The sequence below is a fragment of the Balaenoptera borealis genome (assembly GCF_965194805.1).
Source record: "Balaenoptera borealis genome assembly, chromosome: 2".
Lineage (NCBI taxonomy): Eukaryota > Metazoa > Chordata > Mammalia > Artiodactyla > Balaenopteridae > Balaenoptera > Balaenoptera borealis.
The window spans coordinates 172641211-172666163 of NC_138867.1; the positions used below are offsets into that span (position 1 = coordinate 172641211).

Here is a 24953-nt window from a genome sequence, read left to right on the forward strand (position 1 = left end):
TAACCACTGCGCCACCAGGGAAGCCCAATAAGTTCACTTTTATAATTTCTTTTAGATCCCACATATAAGTGATATCATACGATATTTGTCTTTCTCTGTCTGGCTTACTTCACTTAATATGATAATCTCTAGGTCCATCCATGTTGCTGCAAATGGCATTATTTCATTCTTTTTCATGGCTGAGTAATATTCTATTTTATTTATTTATATATATTTGTCATATATATATATATATCTCACATCTTCTTTATCCATTCATCTGTCGATGGACATTTAGGTTGCTTCCATGTCTTGGTCATGTGATTTTTTTAAATAAGCTTTTTATATTGGAGTAAGTTCAGATCTACAGAAAAGTTGCAAAGACAATACAGAGAGTCCCCTATCCCTTCACCCATATTCACCAAATGTGAACATCTTACATTATCAGTTGTATTACAGTAAGTCCCCTACATACAAACGAGTTCCATTCCAAGAGTGTGTTGGTAAGTCCAATTTCTTCGTAAGTCCAACAAAGTTAGCCTAGGTACCCAACTAACACCATTGGCTATATAGTACTGTACTGTAATAGGTTTATAATACTTTTCACACAAATGATACATAAAAAACAAACAAAAAATAAAGAAAACACTTTAAATCTTACAGTACAGTACCTTGAAAAGTACAGTAGTACAGTACAACAGCTGGCATACAGGGCTGGCATCGAGTGAACAGGCAAGAAGGGTGACTGACTGGAGGAGGGAGAGGAGGTGGGAGATGGTAGAGCTGAAGGATCGTCAGCAATAGGAGACGGAGGGCAAGCTGCAGTTTCACTCACACCTGACGCTGATGGAACGCACGTTTGCATCTTTGAAAGTTTGCAACTTGAAGGTTCGTATGTATGGGACTTACTGTATTTGTACATCAAAGAAATCAACACCAGGGCACTGCTATCAACCAACCATCTGACCTTATTCAGATGTCACCAGCTCTTCCATTCATGTCCTCTCTCTGATACAGGACCCCAGCCAGGGAACCCTGTTAACGTTAAGTCATCACATCTCCCCAGTTTCCTCTGGGTGGGATGGCTCCTTGAGGTTTCCTTGTTGCTCATGACCTTTGCAGTCTTGGAGAGGACTGGCCGGGCATCCTGCAGGATGCCGCTGATCTGGGTCTGTCTGATGTCCTTGTCATGATTAGAATGGGGTAATAGGTATTTGGGGAAAACCACAGAGGTGAGGCACTCTTCTCATCTCACCATATCAGGGATCCCTGTTATCCACATGACTTATCAGAGTGATGTAATCTGGATCACTTGGTTAAGGTGGTGTATGAGGTTCTCGTGGCTGCTGTATCAACTGACCACGAACTCGGTGGCTTAAACAACACAAATTTATTCTCTCACACTTCAGGAAGCCAGAAGTCTGAAATTAAGGTGTCAGCAGGGCCACGTTCCCTCTAGAGGCCCTAGGGAAGAATCCTTCTTTGTCTTGCCCAGCTTCTGGGGGCTCCAGGTGTTCCTTGGCTTTTGGCTGCATCACTCCAATCCCTGCCTCTGTCTTCTCTGTCTGTGTCTCAAATCTCCCTCTGCCTTCTCTTAGAAGGACATCAGTCGTTGAGTTCTGGCTCCATCCTGAATCCCAGGTGATCCCAGGGTCCTTAACTTAATTACATCTGAAAAGACTCTTTTCAGATAAGGTCACATTCACAGGTACTGGGGTCAGGACTTGGACATGTGTTTGAGGGGCCACCATTCAACCCACTACGGGCGGTATGTGCCATGTCCCCACTGTCAAGTTACTATTTTCCCTTTTCTCTTTTTTTTAGAATCTAACCACTAAGCTCAGCCCACTGCCCGCTCCCGGGGGTGGGGGTGGGGGAGGATTTACATATAATTTTTTAATGAATGGAAAATTTTCTCTCTAGTGGAGGAAACATAGCTTACTCAACCAGTCCACTGCTGTTAGACATTTATATTCTTTCTGCTCTTTTAGAATTGGCAACATTGTTGCAAGGTCTTGGTATGGAGCAGTTCCCTTCATTTGCAAGACCTCCTTAGTATAAAATTTCAGAAATGAATTACTGAGTTGCAGGGTGTGACACTTTTATGGATTTTGAAACATAATGCCATTTCTCCCCCACTTAAAAGAAAATATATGTCTACCAGTTTCACGACAACCTTGCCAGCATTGAGTTTTATGATCCCCCTCCCCCCCCCTTTTTTTTTTAAGTGGAGGATAGTGTATCTTTTAAAATTTGATAGGTACATTGGTTCACACTCTTTAGGTTTCCGCTGTCAGAAATACAATTTAAACTGGACTGGAAAAAAGTAGAGGAGTATTTTCAAGGGATAGGAAAGGATGACGATTTTCTGAAGCATCAGGTACAGCTGGATCCAGGATTAAACAGGGCCAAGACTCTAAAGTGAAAAGATGGCCATGTCTGTACCGGACTCACATTACTCCAGCTCTGCAATTCTAGGAGACTTCCAGGGAAGACCTCTGATTGGTTGAGCCTGGGCCATGTGTCCATGATGGGGGGAAGGAAAAACTGTGCTGACAGCCTAAAATAGTGGCCCATGCAAACTCTCATGTTGCTCCTACAAGTCAGGGTCAAGAAGGCTTAAGTGTGCAAACGAGCAATTACAGCATGGTACAATTACAAGCCAGGTAATGATGAAAATCAATGCAAGGTACTGAAGTTCAAAGTATAAGAGAAGGAATGATTAGATTTGGGGGCGCAGTCATTGAAGAATTCACAGAGCAGCTATGCATCAGTGGAGGGCCTGCCAATTCCTAGGGACAGAGTCCAAACGCCAAGTGGATTAAGCAATAAAGACAACTTGTTGGGCTCATATAAGTGGAAAGTCGCACCTTATGACTTCAGATATAGCTAGATCCAGGGGCTCAAACTGTGCCTCTTTTCCACAGAGGAATTCTATGTTAGATTCAACCTGCAGAGAGCTTCTTGCAGAAGATCAATCGGGATGGCACTGGGCTTTCACTATTGCACTTTTAAAAACCTCTATGGAAAGCACTTTTCTCCCTTCTGGCCCTCAGTATCCGTCCCAAGGGTGCGTCTAATTGGCCTTGGTTGGTCACTTGCTCCTCTTTAGCCAACGACTATGCCCAGCTGGACGGGGAACTCCGATTGGCCTCCCCTGTGTTGAAAGAGCTGACCAAATCTGCAGTAACCATAGTCCGCCACACGGGGTCACCCAAGCAGAATTTTCAAGGATGAATAGGAGTTTGTCAGTTGTGCAAAAGGAGAAGGACTGCACATAGAAAAGTCTAGAAAAGTCAGAACGAGGTGAACCAGCATGCAATTTTCTTCCTACTTCCACCACCATGTTGACGCTGGAGCACTTCATGTAGCCCATTTTCTGTTGTTTACATCAAAGCGGCCTTTACCCTTGGCAAATAAGGCTCGGCTGGTCACACTGATCCCTCTAGCCCAATCAGCATATCACTTTTGGCTACTTATTAGCATCCTGCACACTTCCCTGACCTCACCAGCACCCCTGGGAGCATCCCCAAGCCAATGATAGAGGGGAAAATAAACTCTTCCCTGACCCTGGGTGGGACCACTTTGAGACACAAGCTCTTATGCTGTCTCCCTAAGGTCCACAGCTGGACTAACCCTCAGGTGCCCACTTTGTCACCTGCTCATTGGCATCCACTGCAGGGATCCTTCCCTCCCTGTCTCAGGTCTCAATCCCCAGTGGGGACTTCCTGAGGTCACCCCCTGAATACTCCATGTGTCCTTGAGTCCTCATCTCAGGGTCAGCTTCTGGGGGAGGGCACACCCCAAACTAAGACATGAAGGACAACTGTGGGTCCAGGGCTACCAGGTGCTTGGCACTCTATATGGGTTTCACATGTGATCACTCCACACAGTAACCCTGATTTGCAGAGATGATCACAGACTGTCCCCAACTTATGATGGTTTAACTTCAGATTTTTCAACTTCATTATGTGCGAAAGCAATCATTCAGTAGAAACTGAACTTTGAATTTTGATCTTTTCCCGGGCTAGACATACACTCTCGTGATGCTGGGCAGCTGGCAGTGAGGCTCAGCTCCCAGTCAGTCATATGGTTACAATGGTAAACAACTGATACACTTAAAACTATTCCGTTTTTTACTTTCAGTACAGTGTTCAACACATTACATAAGATATTCAACATTTTATCAAATAGGTTTGTGTTTGATGATTTTGCTCCACTATAGGATAATGTGAGTGTTCTGAGCACGTTTAAGGTAGGCTAAGCTAAGCTAAGCTACGATGTTTAGTAGGCTAATATTTTCAATGTATGATGGGTTTATTGGGACGTAACCCCATCGCAAGTCCAGGAAGATCTGTATTCCTGTTTTTTTGGTTTTTTGTTTTTTTAATTTATTTATTTTTAGCTGTGTTGGGTCTTTGTTTCTGTGCGAGGGCTTTCGCTAGTTGCGGCAAGCGGGGGCCACTCTTCATCGCGGTGCGCGGGCCTCTCACTATCGCAGCCTCTCTTGTTGCGGAGCACAGGCTCCAGACGCGCAGGCTCAGTAGTTGTGGCTCACGGGCCCAGTTGCTCCGCGGCATGAGAGATCTTCCCAGACCAGGGCTCGAACCCGTGTCCCCTGCATTGGCAGGCAGATTCTCAACCACTGCGCCACCAGGGAAGCCCTGTATTCCTGTTTTTAACGAGAAGGGAGAGGGAGAAACATGCCTGAGTCACTCAGTTCCTTCATAGCAAAGCCGGTCCCCAGACCCCTTTCCCCTCAACCAGGTCCTGGAGGGGAGATTTTGGTGCCCTAAACCTGCCCAGTGGGAGGTGGCTGGGCCTGTGAGGTCCCATCCTCTTCTGCCCAGGTCTCTGAGACCTGATGCAGGGGAATCTTTTATTGAGAAGCTGAGCATCAGGGGCTCCCTGAGCTGGCTCTGACAGGAATAGGGACTTTACAGCTGGAAGAGCTTGGCTCTGGGCTTGGTAAGAAAAAGCTCTCGGAAATTCCCTGGCCGTCCAGTGGTTAGGACTTGTCAGTTTCACTGCCGGGGCGGGTTCAATCCCTGGTCAGGAAACTAAGATTCCACAAGCCACGTGGTGCAGTCAAAAAATTAAAAAGAAAAGAAAAAGCTCTTGGGTCAGCGCTGACACTAAGGAGGCCTGGAGAAGGGTAGTCACTGGAGGAGAACACCTATGTCTCGTTTACAGACCTGAAGGTCAAGGCATCTGTGAAAGTCAAGGCAGAGGAAGGAACCCTCGATGGTCATCCAGCTGGACCTTTCCTGGAAATTTAGGCTGCAGATATGCTCAGAGTGTGTGAAAGTACATGCATGGTCACTTAGGAGACATGAACTATTCAAATAGATGTCTATGTTCAAAGGAATCATAGCTAATACTTGATGTAGTGGGTTGAGTATTGTCCCTAAAAAGAAATGTCCTAGCATATCTTGGATAACATAGATAAGTTCTAACCCCCATATCTGTTAATATGACCTTATTTGAAATAAAGTCTTTGCAGATATAATTAAGGATCTCAAGATGAAATTTATCCTGGATTTAGGGTGGACCTAATAAGAGAAAGGAGTGTCCTCATAGAAAAGAAGAGGAAGATCTGAGACAGAGAAAAGCCATGTGATGTCAGAGGCAGAGACTGGAGTAATGTGTTTATAAACCATGGACTACGGGACTTCCCTGGTGGCACAGTGGTTAAGAATCCGCCTGCCAATGCAGGGTACATGGGTTCGAGCCCTGGTCTGGGAAGATCCCACATGCCGCGGAGCAACTAAGCCCGTGTGCCACAACTACTGAGCCTACGTGCGTGCTCCGTAACAAGAGAAGCCACCGCAGTGAGAGGTCCACACACCACAGTGAAGAGTGGCCCCTGCTTGCCACAAATAGAGAAAGCCTGCACGCAGCAATGAAGACCCAACGCAGCCAAAAATAAATATAAACAATTTATAAAAAATAAAAGATAAAAAGAAATAAATAAACCAAAGACTACAAGGATTGCTGGGAGAGAGGCATGGGATGAATTGTGCCTCAGATCCTTCAGAAGGAACCAACCCTGCCAACACCTTGATTTCAGACTTCTGGGTCAAGTTTTATGGTTTAAAGCCACCCAGTTTGATCACTCTGTTACGGTAGCCCAAAGAAACTAATACATTTTCCGAACGATTTGTTTACCATCTGTCTCCTCAGTGGGCTCCTAAGCCTCAGGAGGGCCTGGAGTTTTGTCTGGTTTATTCACGTCTGTGTTTCTAGGAGCGGGTCCATAGTAGGTGCTCAATGTTGCACACCCGTGTATCAAGTGCTCAGTATGTGCCAGATTCTGTTCTACGTGCTTTTCCGTGGCTTAACTCGTTCCGTCCTCACTGCAACCTTCTAGCGCAGACACTATTATTACGGCCATTTCAAAGGGAGGCAAACTGAGGCTCAAAGGGCACAGCCGGGATTCCAACCTACCAAAAGACGTGCCTTGGATAATGGTCAACTACAATAATGAGACTCAGGAGAGGAGGGGCCCGAAGGGAGACATTAAGCACATCCCAATAAGAACCAAAGAGCTTCCATTTCTGTCTCGAAACTGGAGGTAATAACCGCCTTCGCCCACAGCGTGGAGCCGAGATCCGCGAGGGTTTCGCCTGCGCATGCGCCCTTACCCACAAGGCCTCCTGCGCCTGCGCATATTGCTCCGCCCCCCCTTTTGCAGCACTCACGGCGGCACTTTACGAGTCTGTCCCTTATTTCTCTTGTGAGAACACGGCCCGCCCCGCCCTCGTGCTTAGCAGGCCTCGCCTTACTCTGCGTGGATTGGTTGTCCTTCCCACGAGCCCCTCTCTGACTGGCTCGCGTCGCTGCCACTCCATTTCAGCCTAGTGGCGCGCAGCGGGGCTGCTACCGGCGGGAACGTGAGCGGCGGCGGCGGTGGCGGAAGTGGCCGGGGAGCCCGGTCCCCGCCGACACCATGGTGAGGGCAAGGCGACGGGGGAGCCGGCCGCCAAGGGCCCTCGGGGCGGGTGCTGGGGCTGGGGTGATGCGGAGCGAGCGTACCATCCGGGCCTCGAGTTCCCCCCCCTCCCCGGCCCGAGGGGGTGGTAACTGAGACCGCGGACGGCAGGGGCTTCTCTCAGGACACCCAGCAAGTCGGTCTCAGGGGAACTTGTGACTGAACGAACGTGTAATCATAGTATAGCGGTCTGGCCGCAGTCTTCCCATTTTTCAGGTGGGGAAACAGGCCGGAGAGGAAGGGGACCCACCGAAGGGCCCGGTGAATGCAGCAGAGTGATTTTTCGGGCAGGGAAGTGACTCCTAGTGCATCCGACCCAGTCTAACCTCATAGATTGTAAAGCTAGAGTGTCAGGAAGTAGGGGGCCGGTGTGCGTTCTCAAATTAAACCAATTTAAGGAATTTCAGGGCTTGTAAGGCCCTTAGAATGCTAGCCGCACAACCTCCTGTGCCTGTCTTTTTCAGGCTGACAGACCCGGAGAAGGTTTTGCTTCTTCCTGTGTCATACAGTATGTCGTTCAGAGGGAGAGGGGGTATTTTGAGCTAAGGATGGACTAACTGCATCCTCCCAGTTCACAAAAAGAAAAATTGAGGCCCTGACAGGAAGCCTCCCCAGGGCCATGGCGCTCACAAGTTGTGGAAGTTGTAGATCTAACCCAGAGAGTGCCTGTGCCCCCTGCGTATGACAGGGAAACGGAGGTCCACACAGAGGAATTGAGAGCTGGGAGCTTCTTGGGAGAGTACTTGGCCCATCAGCACCTGAGTTGCTCTGAGATGGTGGCTGCACATTTTTCAGAGTCGACCATGAGGATTCACTAAATTCTCCTGGTCAGTGTAGGGATGGAGAGAAGGAAGCAGGTTCCTCTCAGCTGGAGGGTAGAGTTGGTCTGAGGGACTGGGCAGAACTGGAGGAATGCATCTTTTAAGTTCCATGGAGACAGGATCTTTGTTTTTTATCCTCATATAGTCCCAGAGCCTAGAACAGTGTCTGTGCGAAGTACAGATTCCTTCATTCAGCCTGTTCCTGCCTTCTGAGGAGTGTTCAGGAGTGGACAAGGCATGACACACTGCCTGTTCCCTGTGGTCAGGGCAGGGCCGGAAGCAGAGGTCTGGGCGAGGGAGTGGGTGGTCTGCAGCAGCTTCCTGAGTTGGGAGCCTCAGGATACCATTAGGTCTAGTCCTGGATTGGCCCAGGCCTGAGGGTCAGACCCCAGGCGTTCTGAGAAAGGCCAGAAAAAGGAATTCTCATGCCTGAAGCTTTTTTATGACTTTCCCGACTCCAGATGACCCTGTCTCCCACTGAACTGTGTGTTTGGCCCTTTCCTGTCTCCCTGGCACCTTCAAGTGTCTTCCATCCCCCCACCCCTGCCGCCGCCACCCCTTCCCCTTGGCTTTCAAGTTCACCGGGATCTTCCCCTTCCTTTCGCCTCTGTCTCCAGCACAGTTTGGGGACAAGGACGTAGAAGATGGCAAGATGTGACCACTGCTTGGCATTGCTGCCCCAATGCCACCTCTCCTTTGAGCAAGAATCCCCCCTGCCCCAAGTGCCTCCCTTGGTGGTGTGTGCCGTATTTGTTCAGAAAATATTTACTGAGTCCTTCACGTGTGCCTGGTCCGGTGTTCAGTGCTGGACAAAGTCCACACCCTCTGAATTTTCCAGTCTAGCAGGAGGCTTGTGGCACTTCCAGTCTAGCCAGGGAGACATAATAAATAAACAAGTTAATTAGAGACTGGCTACGTCCTATAATAGAAACAGCAGAGGGTGGCCCAGGTGGAAACCTCGTTCCCTCGATGGGGTTATAATGAGGGCCTGGCTGAGGGAGCAGCCACCAGCCTGGGGAAGGGCACCCCAGGCAGAGGGAACCGAGGAACAAAGCTTGGCCAGCAGCACCGGGCATGGTGTGTGAGGAGCAGAGTGGGCCAGTTTGCTGGAGCTGTGTCAGGCCTGGCTCTGTGGCCCGCCTAGGGAGCGGCTGCGCAGGCGAGGGTTGTGAGCAGGTGCTGGACCCATCTGTGTCGCGGCCGTATTCTGAGGGCACACTGCCAGCAACAGCTAAGGAGGCTGTGGGTCCTTCAGGGCTGTGCTGCCAGTAGCTGGGACAGGGTGGCAACCTGAGAGGGACCGGCATAGAGGCTCTGTATGCCATTGAAGGACGTCTGTGGGTCCCCTGCTGACAGGCATCAGCCTACTTTCCCCGGCTTTAGCGGGATCTTGCTCCGTGTCCCTGGGCAGGTCCCATCTGCTCTACCGCTGGTGCCTCATCTAGAGGGGCCTTGAGGGTACTGCTGTGACCCTTCCTCCACCTCTCAGCACTGAGTCCATCTTCATTCCCGCCTTCCAGGGCTAAGCTGGCCCTGTCCCCTCTCTGGTGGTCTGGGAGGAGGACCTAGGTGTGTCATCGCCCTGGTCCAGATTCCCATTGTGGACACAGAACAGGCTTGCCTAGCAAAGCGGGAGGCTTCTCCGTTGTAAAATACCCCCTGGGTGTGTGGCTCCCGCATGCGAGGCTGAGCCTCCAGCTCTCCGCACCCGGCAGCCTCACACAGATGCATTCCAGAGGAGAGGGCAGGAGCTGCAGGTTGGCCACATTGGGACCCCAGCCTGCCTGCCCACCCTCCTCGGAGCAGCCACCTCCTCTCCACGTGGCTCCTTCCTCCTTATCGTGCCCTTCCAGGAAGCCAGTGCAGGAAGTGGGCTTGGGCCTGGCTTCCTGCCGCCCCTGGATCTTCCCCGGGTGGCTCTTAGGGAAGGCCCGTGGGATGTGAGATATCCCCCCCACCAAGCCCTTCCATAGGGAGCCATCCTCTGGGGGTTGAGGGCCCCTTGTGGCCTCCTGAGAGAGGCCTCACAGTCCCCACCACCTGGAGAAGCAGCTGCCCCCTATTGGAGGGTGAGGGTGGGCTGGGACTCCCCTGCCAAGAAGTCCTGGGGCTCAGGCCAACTTAGAATTCCAAAGTTGCTTGGGCAAGGTGTGGTCCTTGCTGAGGCAGTTTCCCATCTTGTGGGGCCCTTGGTCTAGAACCTTCACCTGGCTATACTGGATAGGCTGTCACTGGACCCTGGACCCAAGCACTGCCACCTGAGTCACTGTTCTGGAGACCCAGAGACAGGCCCCAGTGTATGGGTCGTGATTTGTGTACCCAAAATGACAAGAACTGATTTTTTTTCCCCAATTACACTCTATGTTTTTTATAAAAAAGAAATTCAGTAATAATGGGAAAAGAACTATCTTGAAAGTTCACCTTATCAGGAGGAGTTTTTAAATCCCATCCTTTATCTGCTCTCACTTGCAGTAACCACAGGCTTCTTCTGAAATATTTCTTCTTCTCACCTGGTGAATTTCTCTATGAACACCCAGCTCAGATGTGGCCTCCTCAGATCGGGAGGCCAGTTGCGCCTGGCCAAATCACTCTTGGTTCAATCAGGGCTGCCCCCTGAAGTGTGGGCTCAGCGTGAGCTGGCTTCTGGCAGATGGGGTCAAGTCAAGCTCCGTCTCTCACTAGCTCTCTGGTGCCGGGCAAGTTCCTCAGTCTCTAAGCCGCAGTGTCTCTGTCCATAAAGTGGGTGTGATGATAACCACCTACCATGCCGAAAATAAAAGGCCCGGCTAGAGCTGCATGTATCAACCTGGATGTATCTCAGAAACATCAGTGGAGCAAAAAATGCAAGCAGCAGCAGAACCCATGTGCTGTGATGCTGTTGATAAGCATGGAGGGCTACACCTGGTCCTGTCAGGGGTGGGACTACATGCAGCCTGAGCTACAAAGAAATGCCCAGAATGGTCAGCGCCAAGACCAGAGGGCAGCTGCCTCTGCGATTGCAGGGGTGGGGGTGTTCCTGAGACTCTTCTGTCCTAAACTAGGAGGCAGGTATGTGTCCTGGGCTTCGGCAGAGTTCAGAAGCTGCGTTTTTGTCAGGGAATGTGTGCTCCTGGAGTCCCAGCCCTGCCCAGAGGCCAGGGCTCCACAGTGCTGATGAAACAAGTCATGTGCTTTTGTTTGCCTTTCAGCTTCCTTTGTCACTGCTGAAAACGGCTCAGAATCACCCAATGGTGAGTACGTGCCGGTCTGGGATGGCACATTTCAGCGGGGACCAGCCTCAGCACAGGGACAGGGACACTGGGCAAAGGGTGAGGAGCCTCCAGCCAAAACCACTTCCTGCCTGTCCTCTTTTCCCTCCCACATGCGTCAGGACCTGTGTCATTTCTGCTCCTGATCAAAGTAATAATGCTTATTAAAAGTGTCAAATACTGGAGATTCAGAGAAAGTGGAAGCCCCTCTTCGTTCATTTTCCCAACAGTTTAACTATTCTTTGATATATACACACCTGGACTTTTAATGTGTGTGTAAACGTGAATGATTTTTTAAAATATGGATAGGTTCATGCAATGCTCATTCCCTCAGCTGCTTTTGTCCTTTCGTGATATAGTGTAGTATCTGTCAATATGTTCTGTTGTCTTTTCTTTTTTTAAATTCAGACGTTATTCACATACCATACAATTCAACCTTTTGAAGTACAGTTTAGGGACGTTCAGTACATTCACAGTGTTGTGCAGCCACCACCTCTATGTAGTTCCAGAGCAATCCTGTCACCCCAGAAGGTGACCCAGTCTCCATTAGCAGCTGCTCCCCTCCCCCTCCCCCCGCCCCAGCCCCTGGCAACCACTAATCTGCTTTCTGTCTCTGTGGATTTGCCTGTTCTGGACATTTCCTGTAAGTGGGATCACACAACATGTGGCTTTTCGTGTCTGGCTTCCTTCACTCAGCATGATGTTCTCGGGGTTTGTCCACATTGTAACGTGTGTCAAAGCTTCATTCCTTACGGCCAGGTGATGTTCTATTGTGTGGATACATCACGTTTTATTTATCCATTTGTCCACTGATGATGGACATTTGGGTTGTTTCCACTTTTTTGGCTATTTGTGAAGATTTTAGCTGCTGGGAACATCCGTGAACACATTTTTCCATGGATGTATGTCTTCGTTTCTCTTGGGCAGATAGCTGAGTTGATTCCTTTTTTTTCTTTTTTCTTTTCCAAACTTGAAAGTGATGACTTTACAAATCATATTTTAAATCTTAAAGTGGTTGCCAAGGGAAACGGGCAGAGTAGCTGGAAAATGTCTGCAGCACTGCAGAAGGCAGCAGGAGAGCACATGACGTCTGCCAGGTGGCCGTCCGGGGACTCGGCTGTATCGTCCTGCAGGCTCGCCAAGATCTCACCCTCGCCACGTCACTGTCACCCACCAGCAGGAACTTCAGCAGGAAGTCATAGGCACGGACCAGGCTGCCGCTGGCGCTCATTATGCTGGCGCCTGCGCCCATGCCCAGCCCACGGAACGATGCAGAGGTGGCGGCTGTGAGCCCAGTGCCTCTCCAGCCCCGAGAGTTGATTTTTTTTTTTTTAAACTTTTTATTTTATGTTGGAGTATAGTTGATTAACAATATTGTTAGTTTCAGGTGTACAGCAAAGTGGTTCGGTTGTACATATACACGTGTCTACTCTTCTTCAAATTCTTTTCCCATTTAGGTTGTTACATAATGAGCGGAGTTCCCTGTGCTATACAGTACTTCCTTGTTGGTTATCCATTTTAAATATAGTCCTGTGTACATGTCAATCCCAAATTCCCTAACTATCCCTTCCCCCCACCAATCCCCTCTGGTAACCATAAGTTCATACTCTAAGTTGATTCTTTTTTAAGTCTCAGCCTTTTCCTAACAAAAGCCTGTCTTCCACATGACGTGCTTTTCCCGAAACACATCAAAATAAGCAAGTAGTTATTGCAATGAAAAACAGTTTTTCCAGACCACCAAGGATCACACGTGTGCCATCACCGGGCACCTGCCTGGCCCCTGGCCACCCTCACTCATTCCTTTAAAGATGTGGGGGGGTTTTTTGTCTGTTTGTTTCTTCCACACACAAAAAAATGGTTTCATCCTAGAAAGTCTACAATGCCCAGCAAAGCGTACCGAGATAACAGAGCGTGTCTCCTGTAAGGTGGGCCCCTGGGGGCCTGGGCACCGTGTGCTGTGGCCAGTGGGTCCCAAGAAGAGCCGAGGATGTGTCTGAATGAGGCCCGGTGGTGGTGGCCTGCTCTTCGGGGTAAGTCTGCACCTCCCTTGGGGCCTGAGACTGACGTGGGACCCGTTTTCTCTCCAGTTGGTGGAACTCAAAAATGGGGAGACGTACAATGGGCACCTGGTGAGCTGCGACAACTGGATGAACATCAACTTGCGTGAGGTGATCTGCACGTCCAGGGTGAGTGCCCTCCGCCCCAAGTCTGCACCTGCTGCCTGGGGGCCTTGGGGCAGCGCCGGTCTGGTGGGCACAGCGAATGGGGGTCGTGTGGCCAGGAATGCGCATTGGGACCTGGGGCTTTACAGAGCCTCAGCATCCTTGCTTCCAAGTGGGGTAGAAGCCCTTCCCTGGACGTGTGGGAGGAGTGGGAGGGTGCCTACCTCAGCCTATACAACCGGTCATCCTGCCAGGGGCGGAGCCCCTTGCAGGGGTGGGGCCCGAGGGACTGGGCAGGATGTTGTGGCGGGGGACAGCCGGACAAGGCTCCAAGTCTCTCTAGTGCCCTGGACTTTGCACCTGCGGGGATGCTGCCCGGCAGGTACTGAGCTGCTCCCACACCCCCGGGTGCCACCCCTGACCAAGAAGGACTTGGGCCTGGGGGGTGCTTCTGGCCATAAATCCCTGCTCTACAGGGAGGGGGTGGCCTCCAGGGCAGGCCCCACCCTCCTTATCAGCCTCTGCTGCCTTTGGTCCTGGCTGTGGGCATTGCCCACCATGTGGGCCGTGGTGGCGTGACCGTGGGATGTCCGGGTCACCACAGGGCGTGTTTCCCCTGAGGCCTGAAACCAGGAAGTGCAGGGCCGGGGTGGGGGAGAATGTTCCCCAGGGTCACTGGCCTTCCCCGCCTTGGGGTGATCCACAGAGTGATGAGGACAGTGAGGAAGGCAGGACTCCCTCCCCCTAATCTGCACTGGCTTCTGCTAGAGCTTTCCTCTCACCTTATTCTGGTCTCCGTCCCCCTGCCCAAGATATCCCCTCATGTTACGGGGAGGAAGCTCCTGGGGGGCCCATGCAGGGCCCAGCTGTCTTGAGCCACAGGCAGTGTGCCCCCAGGGCTCGCCACGCCAGCATACAGCAGAGCACAAGGCAGCCACTCTCGCCCCGGTCTGTGCTCCTGGACAGTTCACACCCCAAAAGGCAGACAGAGGGCTGTGACCCCCTGCCCTCACCTGCTCGGCTCTGTGACCTGCTTCTTGGGACCGAACTCCTGGTGGCAGGCGTTTCCAGTGTGCCTGTGGCAGACTGTGCCGCAGTGCACAGCTGAGCACTTGTCCTTCTGCACACCGCCGTTAGGTCTGTGTCCGCTTCTGTCACCTAGAACCAATCACTGGGTCTCGGGGCAAGGTCCGTCCGGCACGGCCAGCCGAGACTGGACACGTGGCTCCCTCTGGGGAGTCCCCCTCTGTGACCCAGCGGTTGGGAGGAGAGGCTGGTGGGAGGTACCGTCTCACACAGGCCACCCGGAGTCCTCATCTGGAAACAGGTGATGGCAGCCCCTCCTTCCCTTGGGTAGCAGGTGGCTGAACACAGAGACCCCAGGGGCTGAGAAAGGACGGGAGAGCAAGGGTCGGGAGGCATTTAGCTGACCCCATGGAAAGCACAGTAAACCCTGTTCCTACAGGGAGCGCGCTGGGCTCGGCCTGCCCTTGGCTGAGGGAAAGCCTCGCGCTGAGCCGCCGGCCCCAGCCCCAGCCCTGAGCTTCCACACAATCATTGTTTCTGTCTGGCTGTACTTTGCATCCCCACGGACTTGGCCCCTCGCCTACCATTTCTGGGAAAGGAATGCTCTGAGGCCTCTTGGGGTTCCTGTATGGGTCGGGGGCTCTCGTGTGTGTTCCTGGGAAGAGTTGGCCCGCAAACATTCCATTTGTCCCTGCCGAGTACCTCCACTGGGCTGGGCCAGATCGGCCCAGGCACCACTGATGAGTGTCATGCAGGAGGACTGGGGGTTGCAGGGAGGCTGGAAGCAAGGCCTGTTGAGGGCTGGAGTTAGCCAGACATGAAAAGGTGGGAACAACGTGTGCAAAGTGCTGGGGGCCAGAAGCCCACTGTGTGTGTTCCAGAAAGTTCCATCTGGAAGGCACATCGAGTGCCGAGAGAGGGCAGCCAGGGTGGGGCTGGATCTCAGGCCCTCTGGAACCACACTGAGGAGTTTGGACCTCGTCCTTGGGCCAACGGGGCGCTGATTGGGATCTAAGCAGGGAGATGTCTTGGTCTGATTTCTAGGGGTGTGGGGAGAGGGGTCACCCAGGCTTCTGGCCTGGGCAACGGGTGGGGCCGGAGAATTCATCTGATGGATGAGGCTCCGGGCTCCCGCCCAAGGGCAGCAGGAGGTAGCGTGGAGGGAAGGCCTTGTGCTGGTCGCTGGGTATGTGGTGGTGGGGAGGAAACAGCATCCTAAAAACTGCAGGTTCGGCGTTGCTCAGGAGTCTGCAACTTTACAAGCCCCTTGTCTCTCTAGCTTCCATTAGCTCCCCTGAAAACTGGCATCACTGGGAGCTGCCCCTGGCTGGCCCCAGACCTGGCTCCCCACCCCCTCCTGGCCCTCTTCACCCATCACACAGGGTCTCTGTCCTGCTCACCTGTGTCCCAGGCCCAGCTCAGACCCTGCCACGAGATACTTGTGTGAATGAATGAGTCAGGGTGCCTAGAGAGGGTTCCAGAAGGTGAGTTCTGGAAGGCTGGGGGCAGGAGGGGGAGGAGCTGGGCTGTGGCAGCACCTGGCGCGTGGGACAGCCTCACCCCTCTCCAGGCTTCGGGCTGCATCCCCCACTGGAGGACAGGCTGAGGACGCGGAGGCTTCTCACGAGGCCCTGCCCCACCCTCTCTCATGTGTGAAGGGCTGCCAAGGATCTGGAGAGATCCTGCTGGAGGGCGGCCCCTCCAGTGTCCCGTCCAGGACGAAGAACTTTGCAGCCCGTGGGGGCGATGCCAGGTGCAGGCGGCCTGAGGGGACAGATGCTGCCCCGGCATCTGCACCTGCTCTGCAGGGACCCTACCCGCCACAGATCTGACACACACCCCCTCTGTCACAGGACGGGGACAAATTCTGGCGGATGCCCGAGTGCTACATCCGCGGCAGCACCATCAAGTACCTGCGCATCCCTGATGAGATCATCGACATGGTCAAGGAGGAGGTGGTGGCCAAGGGCCGCGGCCGCGGTGGCCTGCAGCAGCAGAAGCAGCAGAAGGGCCGCGGAATGGGGGGCGCCGGGCGAGGTATGCCCTTCTCTCCCTGCTTCCTCCCTAGCAGGCTGCTGGGGCCTCCCCATTGGCGGGGGTGACTGCAGCACGTGGCATCCGTCCCGGCCCAGTGTTGACATTCTTGGCTGGTGCCGTCATGGTGCCGAGGGCCTGGCTCTGAGCCCCTCCTACATGGAGCTGGGGGGCTGTGACTCATGGGGCTCCTCTGCGGAACAGCTGACGCTGCTGGTTGCCGCCTGCCCCGCCGCAGGAGCCCAACCCGGGGAGCCCAGCTGAGTCCTGGTGGTCAGTGCTGACCCTCACCCACCTGGGCCCTCGTGCCCCGCAGTGGCTCTCAATGCTCCCTTAGGTCCAGGTCCAGGCCCACGTAGACCTGGGACTTGAGCCCTGCCTGTGTTTCCTGGCAGGTGCTCTGGGCACCTCGCCAAGGCTTAGTTTCCCCTCTGCAGAGAGGGTCCCGCGGTGCCCACCTCACTAGACTGCGGGTGAGGACCCCAGCGCGGGGCCCCGGCATGGGACCCTTCCCTGCTATGACTCTTTTATACAAAGCCAAGGTCACGCCTTTTGGATAGATCCCACCACACCACCCTGAGATTATAAATCTGGCATAAAATTAAACTTGTGCAGTCAGCTGGGGCCTCAGCCCAGAGGCCATCTGCAGACCCTGCCCTTCCCCGCCTCCCCCGCCTGGCTCCTGTTCTTGGAGGGACCTGGCTTTGTCTCTTGCATCTGGAGGGGCCTCCTGTGTGCCGGGCCCGGGGCCCACCTTGGGGGCTCGTGGGCAGGGCTGGGAAGGACACAGGAGCCAGCCATGAGCTGAGGCTCACGTGACAGTCAGAAAGGAGCCAGACGGAAGAGGGCAGGAGGGCACCCCAGGTGGAGGGTAGCCTAGGATGGGGGTGAGCAGGGCCCCAGGGGTCCCAGGACCTGTCCCCAGGGCTAGACTCTTCACTGGGGGCCACCACTGTCAAGTAAACTGCCTGAAGGAGCAGGGAGGACGGGGAGAGCGGCTTGCTCAGGCGGGTCCGAACCGAGGCCACAGGGCCTTCCACAGCCAGTGGAAATCTCACAGGGTCCCCGCATAGCCAGGCTCCCCTTGGCAAAGCTGGTCTTGCCCCATGAGACATGAGGTTAGGCAGACCCTGCCAGCATTGGCTTCTGTCCCCAGAGGGCCCCCTGCATGTCTGTGGAGGAAGGGGGCCTGTGTGTACATTTCCATGTCCCCATGCTGCCCTGATCCTTCTGGGACCTCCCTGGGCCGGGGGCACGCCCTCCCTCCGACTACCCACCTCCCCCAACAGCAGTGCCGTTGCTCCACGTAAAATGTATTTTGGAAACAGGCCCACCACTGACTGCAGAGGTCAGGGCTCAGGAGGCTCCCCTGCCCCTTCTCCAGGCTGGACACACACAAACCACCCAGACGCTTCTCTCCTGGGCCAGATGCGGGTGGTGCCAGAGCGAGGAAGGCCCAGGTCCCCTGGTGCAGCTCCCAGCCTCACAGCTGGGGGTCATTGCCCCATCCCTGGACTGAGTCCAGGCCTTGTCCTAGCTCATGCCCCCCCTCTCCTCCTGGAAGCCCTTCTGGCTTTGTCCTTCTGGTTACTGCCCTCCACCTTGGCCCCCAGCCCTCTCTTCCAGGAAGCCCGCCCCAAGCCCCAGTGTGACTTGGTGCCAACCTCTGTCCTCCCTGGCATCCTTCGCACCCCTGGGGGGCCTGGTCTGGTCCCTTGTCACACTGAGAATGTTCTGGAGCACTGCCCATGCCCAGCCCTGGTCAACACTCCACCTCAGATTCTCAACCTGCCCTTCCCGCCAGAGGTAGGATCACTGCCCCCGCTTTACAGAAGTGGAAGCTGAGGCTCAGAGGGATTAAACAACTTGGCCATAGTCTAAGGATTCCAGTTCCTGTTCCCAGTCCACAGTGGGCCTCCCAGCCCAGCTCTGCTGAAGCCCCTTTCCCCTGTCTCACAGGTGTGTTTGGTGGCCGGGGCCGAGGTGGAATCCCAGGCACCGGCAGAGGTCAACCAGAAAAGAAGCCAGGCAGACAGGCGGGCAAACAGTGAGCCGCCCCTCTGTTCCCCAGAGACTGAGCCGCCGCCTCCGAGCATCTGCTTCCACCCGCAAGGCCGCGTTTCTACTCTCCAGTTTATGAGTCTGTTCAGAACAAAAAGAAGAGGCAGGTGTTGGGGGAGGACCCCCTGCCTGTCATCTTGTGATCCTCCTCTTTTTTTGTCAGCCAGCATTCTACAGTTGGAAACGTTATTCTGTGCTTCTGGTTTTGTGAAGTCGCAGCCAACTTGATTCCTGGAAGATTCTGTGTTTAATGCATCTTTAAAGCCCTCCCTCTTGTTTTAAGGGCAGGCATTTTCCAAACAGGTTTGTTTTGCATTTTGTGTTAGATCCCTGTGTGGTGAACAGACGGGAGGTTTTTATTTTAAGCTGTTTGCACTGAGATTGACAGCCTGGAGAGTTTCCTGAAACACGGACCCCAAAATTGCCTTTTCAAAACGAATCCAGGCGAACGTATGCCTCAGAAGCTGTTCTGGGGGACGACGCTGGGCCCTGTCCCTTCACTTCCTCTCTCTTTGTGTTACAAAAATAAAAACAAATACAACTACAAACTGTAAGTCCATAATTCCTTTTGAACCACTGGGTGCATCTAGTAGGTAGTGTCCTCAGGAAATCACAGCCCCATGCAAGAAGTTTCCTTTTGTACCCTGTGGCCTCTCACTGAGGGGAAGCATTTCGTTGGGACACTGGTTCCCATGTCCCTCAGCAGCCTCTTAAAAAACGTGGAAGGCAAGACTGGGCTCTGGGCAGTAGGCGACCCCCTCCTCTCTTTGTGGGGAGGAAAGTCCCAGGTGGGAGCCAGCGGGACACCCACCCCGCCTGGCCTTGCCACCAGTGTTCTGCCCTCCGTCCCTGTTTTGCAAGCACCATTAACACCAGAGTTCACCGAGAGAGAAGCTATGACAGGCGGCTGCTTCGAGGAACACATGAGGAAGGTTTTCGTGAACCTTTTACCTCTTCTTCAAGTCAGGGTACTGCCTCTCCACAACCCCGTGATTTGCCTGAGACGCTGAGCCAGCACTTGTGAAAATGTTTCCGGTGACGTGGTCTGCTGACCGATATTCCTGGGAACCGCAGAGACAGTGCTGGTGTTAGGAGGCCGATTCCTGTGGGTGCAGGTTCTACCTGTCACGGGGTTGAGACCGGTTCTGAGGGGTGATTGGAAGAAAAGGTGGTGGTGCCTGTAGAACTGCCACTTATCAGGTCTGCAAAGTGCTGGCCTAGCTAGCTCGAAGACCTCTGACTAAGATTTCTCAGCCCCATCCTATCTGGAGAGTGCCGTTCCCTGCCACCACTCTCGCCCCCATCATTGCTTCTTCCCCGGGCCCCCCCTCCAGGGACCTGCTGCTGCCTGAATCCTTGCCTAGTGACAAAGCAACACTTTGGCATAGGTTGAGGACACGGGTGTGGGGTCTGAGTGTGACCTGGGCCCTGAGAACCCACCTTCCTCATCACAGACGTGGGCTGTGCAGGGGCCCGGCTGACATGAAGGTGCAAGAAGAGAAGGACGGTTGGGGAGGGAGGGGGCCGTGTTCACAACTCCCCTCCCCCATGGCCCTGGACGCAGAGTCCCATTATGGCCTCCGAGGCCTTGGTCTGGGGGGCTAGGTCTCGCCCCTGCCGGGTGCGGGTCGTCTCCAGTCAGGCTTTGATGAAATCCTGGGGCTCTGGTGTCCTGCGCGGTTGTGAATGGGAAACCCTTTAGGAGCCCCGCCCCTTCCTGCTCTTCGCAGTTTGGTTTTTCTTCCCTTACCCAGCTCTGGACCCGGAACGTGTTCAGACGTCCCCAAGGGCCCATTCGCAGCTCAGGGTCGTGGGTCCCAGACGCGCCCCGTCTCCGCGCGGGGGCGCATCCCCGGCGTGCGTAATCGCGGCTTCCCGTCCGCGCCGCCAGCCGCGCCAGGCAACCCTGACCTTTCCAGCCGGGCAGTCCGGGCTCCCAGTTCTCTCCTTGCCCGCTGGTGATATGAGCCGCTTCCCCGGCCCTGGCCGCTTAGGTGCCGTGGGCTTCCGGAAGGCGTCGTCCTCCTGAGCTGGGTGTCAGGACAGGCCCGTTTTCCAGTCTTCCTGGTTGGTTTCAAGAAACCAGCCTCAGCCCCTTCAACAAGAAGAGAAACCAAAAGTGCTGGCCTAGTTCCCACAACTCGGCCTCCTTCTTTCTGCCCTTCTGATGGTCTGTCCCCAGGGATTTTCACCACCGTCAGCTGACTGCTGCATGACCTGCAGCCTGCGGGCTACCTTAAGTGTAGGTGGTTAAGTGTAGGTGGTTCCTGTAGGCCCCGACCTCCTCCCCTTGGAGTTTGCTCCAGCTGCTTCAGGTCAGGGAGACCCACACACCCAGGGTGTGACTCAGCCTGGGGCCAGTGCCAGCCTGGATGGCCCTGCTGCCTCACCCTGGGGCCCATGAGTCCATTTCAGAGACCTGGATTCAGTGGGCAGCCTCAAGTGGCAGCCCCGCAAGCTGGTGGCGGGTGGGAGGGTGTCTCTTGCTTTCCCGCCTGCACACACTTCTGCGCTGATTCCTCCTCTCCTGGGCCTCACCTGCTTCTCCAAGAGCACCTCCCCCGGGAAGCCCTGCCCCCAGACTGCTGCCTCCCACATCCTCCAGGCAGGCTTGACGGCCGGTGTCCTCCCCACCCATTCAACTGGACCCTGGGGTCCGCATGTCCTGGCATCAGCAGCATGTTGGCCCCTACTGGCTCAGCATGTGCTTTGCTGTCCTCTGACATCTCTCTGTGGACAAAGGGCTGCTTGGCCTGTGGGAAATGGTCTGATGTCCACTCAAACGATCTCAGTGGGAGAAGCTGCCTGCCACAACGGGAGCAGAGGGCTGGCCGGGGGCGGAGGAACTGGGGCCACAGCTCCATCCCAGGCACTGGAGACTCAGCTGTGAATTAGGCAGAGAGTCCCCACTATGGTGGCCCTTACCTTCCACGGGAGTGAGCTGGCAACAAACAAGCCGAATGCATAAATTCAGAGTAGAAAGCAAGGGTGGGGGAGAGAGGTGGTCCGGGCAGGCCAGGGGGTGACCTTTGAGAAAAGGGTTTGAGGGAGGCAAAGGAGCCAGCCATCTGGGGGAAGAGTGTTCCTGAAAGGGGAAACAGCCTGTGCAAAGGTCCTGTGCCAAGTGGTGACAGGAGCAAAGTGAGAGGACAGGAGATGGGGCGGGTGCAGGCCCTGAGCGAAATGGGAAGCCACAGAACGTTCTGGAACAGACTGAGGCAAGGGTGAAAGCCAAGAGACCAAGAGGAGGCAGTGCTGGGGGCTCAGCCCAAGGTAGAGGCCACAGAGGTGACAGAAGGGGCAGGGGTGCCGTGAGGGCCCAGGCAGACAGGCTTGTTGTTCTGCAGGAAGCTTAGGATGCTGGGGTGGGTCCTCTCCAAAGAGTAGAAGGGGGACGTGGTCAAACCAATTCCTGAACAACGAGAAGCCTCTGGCCTCGGAAAGAGAGCAGGGAACAACAGGTAGAGGGAACAGCAAGTGCAAATCCCCTGAGCTTCCATGGCCTGCTTGGGAAGGGCAGAGAGGATGAAGAGACCCAGGGCCGTGAACTAACAACAGTCTAGCATGTGCCAGGCAGTGCCCAGGCGCAGACACAGAGAGGGTGAGCGACCCTCCCCAGGACACACAGCCCCCAGGACACACCGCTCCAGAGCCTCCTCTGAGCTCCTCCCTCTGTCCCCTCCTTGAACTTGGAGGATCCATTTACCTTCTCTCTGGTCAGTTGTGTCAGGTGTAGAATTAGGAATGGGGGCAGGTGAAGTCGGCACCTGTTTGTGTTTTTTTTAATATTTATTTATTATTTATTTTTGGCTGCACTGGGTCTTAGTTGCAGCACACGGGGTCTTCGTTGCAGTGTGTGGGGTATTTAGTTGCGGCATGTGGACTTCTTAGTTGCGGCATGCATGTGGGATCTAGTTCCCCAACCAGGGATAGAACCCGTGCCCCCTGCAGTGGAAGCGCAGAGTCTTAACCACTGGCCAGCCAGGGAAGTCCCTCATACGTGCCTGAAAACATAGGAGAGGCGCTTCACCGAGCACCTGTGGAGTGTCTGAAACCTCACCCGGGACCCTCTTTATCTCCATAAGCCGTGGGGTCACCGTGATTTGCTTGCTGTCCAGAGGGGACCTGGGCAGTGGTGCCACGCTACAGGGAATGGCCAGGCCACTGTCCTCTGTACCCTGGAGCCCAGCACCAGACGCCTGGCCCCGGGCCAGGGAGCCGTCACCCTACAGGCCCAAGGTCCTGCCCTGAGAGCCCCCTCCTGGTCTTTGCCCAGCCACCCAGCAGTGACTCACCCCCACTCTGCCCCCGCTGGGACCAGGCACCGAAATAGTCACCCAGCTCATCCTCTAGGAGTGGCCATGGAAATATTTCAGGGCTGCATTCAGTGCCTAAAAATACTTGGCGAGTTCTCATGCATCTTCCCCTCCCTCATTCCCTTCTCTGTTCCTTTGAAGACTGTCCCTGTAAACACCCCCAGGACCTGTCCCTCCAAGCTGCACCCCTCCAGCACGTTAAGCGTGCAAGGCCAGCAGGGCTGTGGGATGTCCCCAAGTGCCCAAGTCCGTGTGAAATGTGGCGAGGTGGCCTCCCTCCCTCCCTGTTGCCATGGAGAGACTCGACAAGGTTCCCCAGAACTCTCTGGAAGGGCGAAGCCTTTTCCACAACCCCCAGAAGTCTCGGTTCCTGGATGGGGAGGCCCAGGCACAGCAACACTGTCCAGGGAGATCTTCATTACTCAGCAGTTTTCCTTAAAAATTAGAAAATGGATCTTGTTGTTTGTGTTCATGAGGCTGCTAGAAGCAGGCCCCTAGGACAGGGCCCCCAGCTGGACTGAATTCCATTGCCTTCCCTGCCCACTTGCTTTGGGACCCCACATAGGTTACAGATCCTTCTCCCTCCCCCAGGGGAACAGACCGTTCCCTCCAAGGGACCCAAATATCTTTGATGTCATCCCAACCACTCAGCCTCCCGGGCACACTCCATCCTAACCACCAAGCCCCTTGACCTTTCTTGTGGCCACAGGAAGGTGAGGGAAGCAATTGGAGTCAGACTGTGCCTTGGCCCCCTGGGGTCTGATCCAGCTTCTATGTCACTTGAAACCTCCAGCTAGAGGTAACAGAGGGCACAAAGGCCCTGGGGAAGATGCATGCTGGGTGTCTTGGAGACACAGCAGGTTGACCATTATTGCCTAAAGTCCACACTTTTTTTCAGATTTCCTTAGTTTTTACCTAATGTCCTTTAAAAAAAAAATGGAGGTAACATTCACTAACATAAAATCAACCATTTTAAAGTGAGCAATTCAGTGGCATCTAGTACATTCACAATGTTGTGCAACCACCACCTGTATCTAGTTCCAGAACATTTTCATCACCCCAAAAAGAAACCCCACACCCACTCCCTCCTCCTCAGCCCCTGGCAACCACTAATCTGCTTTCTGTCTCTATGGATTTGCCTGTTCTGAACATTTCACATAAATGGAATCACATACTATGCAGCCTTTTGTGTCTGGCTTCTTTCACTCAGCGTAATATTTTTAGGGTTCATACATGTTGTAGTGTGTATCAGTGCTTCATTCCTTTATTTGGCTGAATAATATTCCGTTGTATGAATGGATCACATTTTGTTTATCCTTCATCAGCTCCTGGACATTTGAACTGTGTTGAGTTTTTACTCTGCGTTGGGCACAGTTCTGAGCACATAATCCCCACCCCCCACTATAAAGTCATACTGTGCTCACCATGCCAATTTCACAGTTGGAGAAGTGAAGGCATACCCTGGGGGGTAGAGAGATAATTGGGAAACCAAGAATTAAAGAAGATAAATACACAGGTGAAGACCCTAAGGGTCTTTCAGGCAGGGAGAGCAGCATGTGCAAAGGCCCTGAGGTGGGAATGAGCTGGTGTGCTGGAGGAAAACTGCAGAGGCTGGCGTGGCTGGAGTGGAATAAGTAAAGAGGGTGGAGGGAGGTGGGCAGCAGCTGTGGGGCCTGAGGGGTGTGGGGAAGGGTCTGGGCTGTACTTTGAGATGGAGAGACAGAGAGAGAGACTGAAAGATGCAGGAAGAGGGGGAGAGACTGAGAGCAGGAGGGAGAGAAGGGGGCCTCAGCATCTTGAGGCCTGGACCCAAGTGGCCGGGGGGTTTTCACCCACATCCTCCCAGCCCAGACCCCTCTCTGATACCTTGACTGCATGGGCATGAGGTAACTGCCCTGTGCTGAGAACGATGTGGGCACACAGGAGGTGGTCCATAGATGTTAGGCAGATGTATGAACAAGGGATGGACAGAGAGACAGACAGATGGGCAGGACGACAGGTGGATGGAGGGAGGAAGACCTGGTACCCAAGTCAGTGCAGTGAGAACATTGTCCCCCACCTTCCAGCAGGTGATTGGATGGGGGTTGTGGAGGAACTTATCCAGCTGCCACAGGGACTCACCCACCCCTCTCTAGTCTCAGAAAATGAGTGGAGTGGAGTGGAGGCTACAGGGTGGGGGTTGGGGAGGGTGCTGTGAGTGCAGAGGCGGGCCGGCTGGGTACCAGATGCCGCTACCTGCCTTTGCCTCTGAGTCAGCATCACCATGGCAACACGGGCCCTGCCGGATGCTCCTCTGGGCACATCCCCCATCACTG

At 54.0% G+C, this 24953-nt stretch overlaps 1 protein-coding gene across 2 annotated transcripts; it reads left to right on the forward strand.

Annotated features, from left to right (window-relative positions):
• Nucleotides 1-6774: 6774 nt before the first annotated feature.
• On the forward strand, nt 6775-18870 carry LSM4 (LSM4 homolog, U6 small nuclear RNA and mRNA degradation associated). 2 transcript variants are annotated; one of them, XM_082381396.1, is made up of 5 exons: nt 6775-6931; nt 10980-11099; nt 13127-13225; nt 16081-16264; nt 18221-18870. In XM_082381396.1, exons 1-5 carry the CDS (start codon nt 6929-6931, stop codon nt 18310-18312), a joined length of 498 nt encoding a protein of 165 aa, XP_082237522.1. In that variant the 5' UTR covers nt 6775-6928; the 3' UTR covers nt 18313-18870. The 2 variants fall into 2 exon arrangements, with proteins under 2 accessions (XP_082237522.1, XP_082237523.1); XM_082381397.1 differs by having other exon boundaries at nt 6776-6931; nt 10980-11021.
• The last annotated feature ends 6083 nt before the right edge of the window (nt 18871-24953 follow it).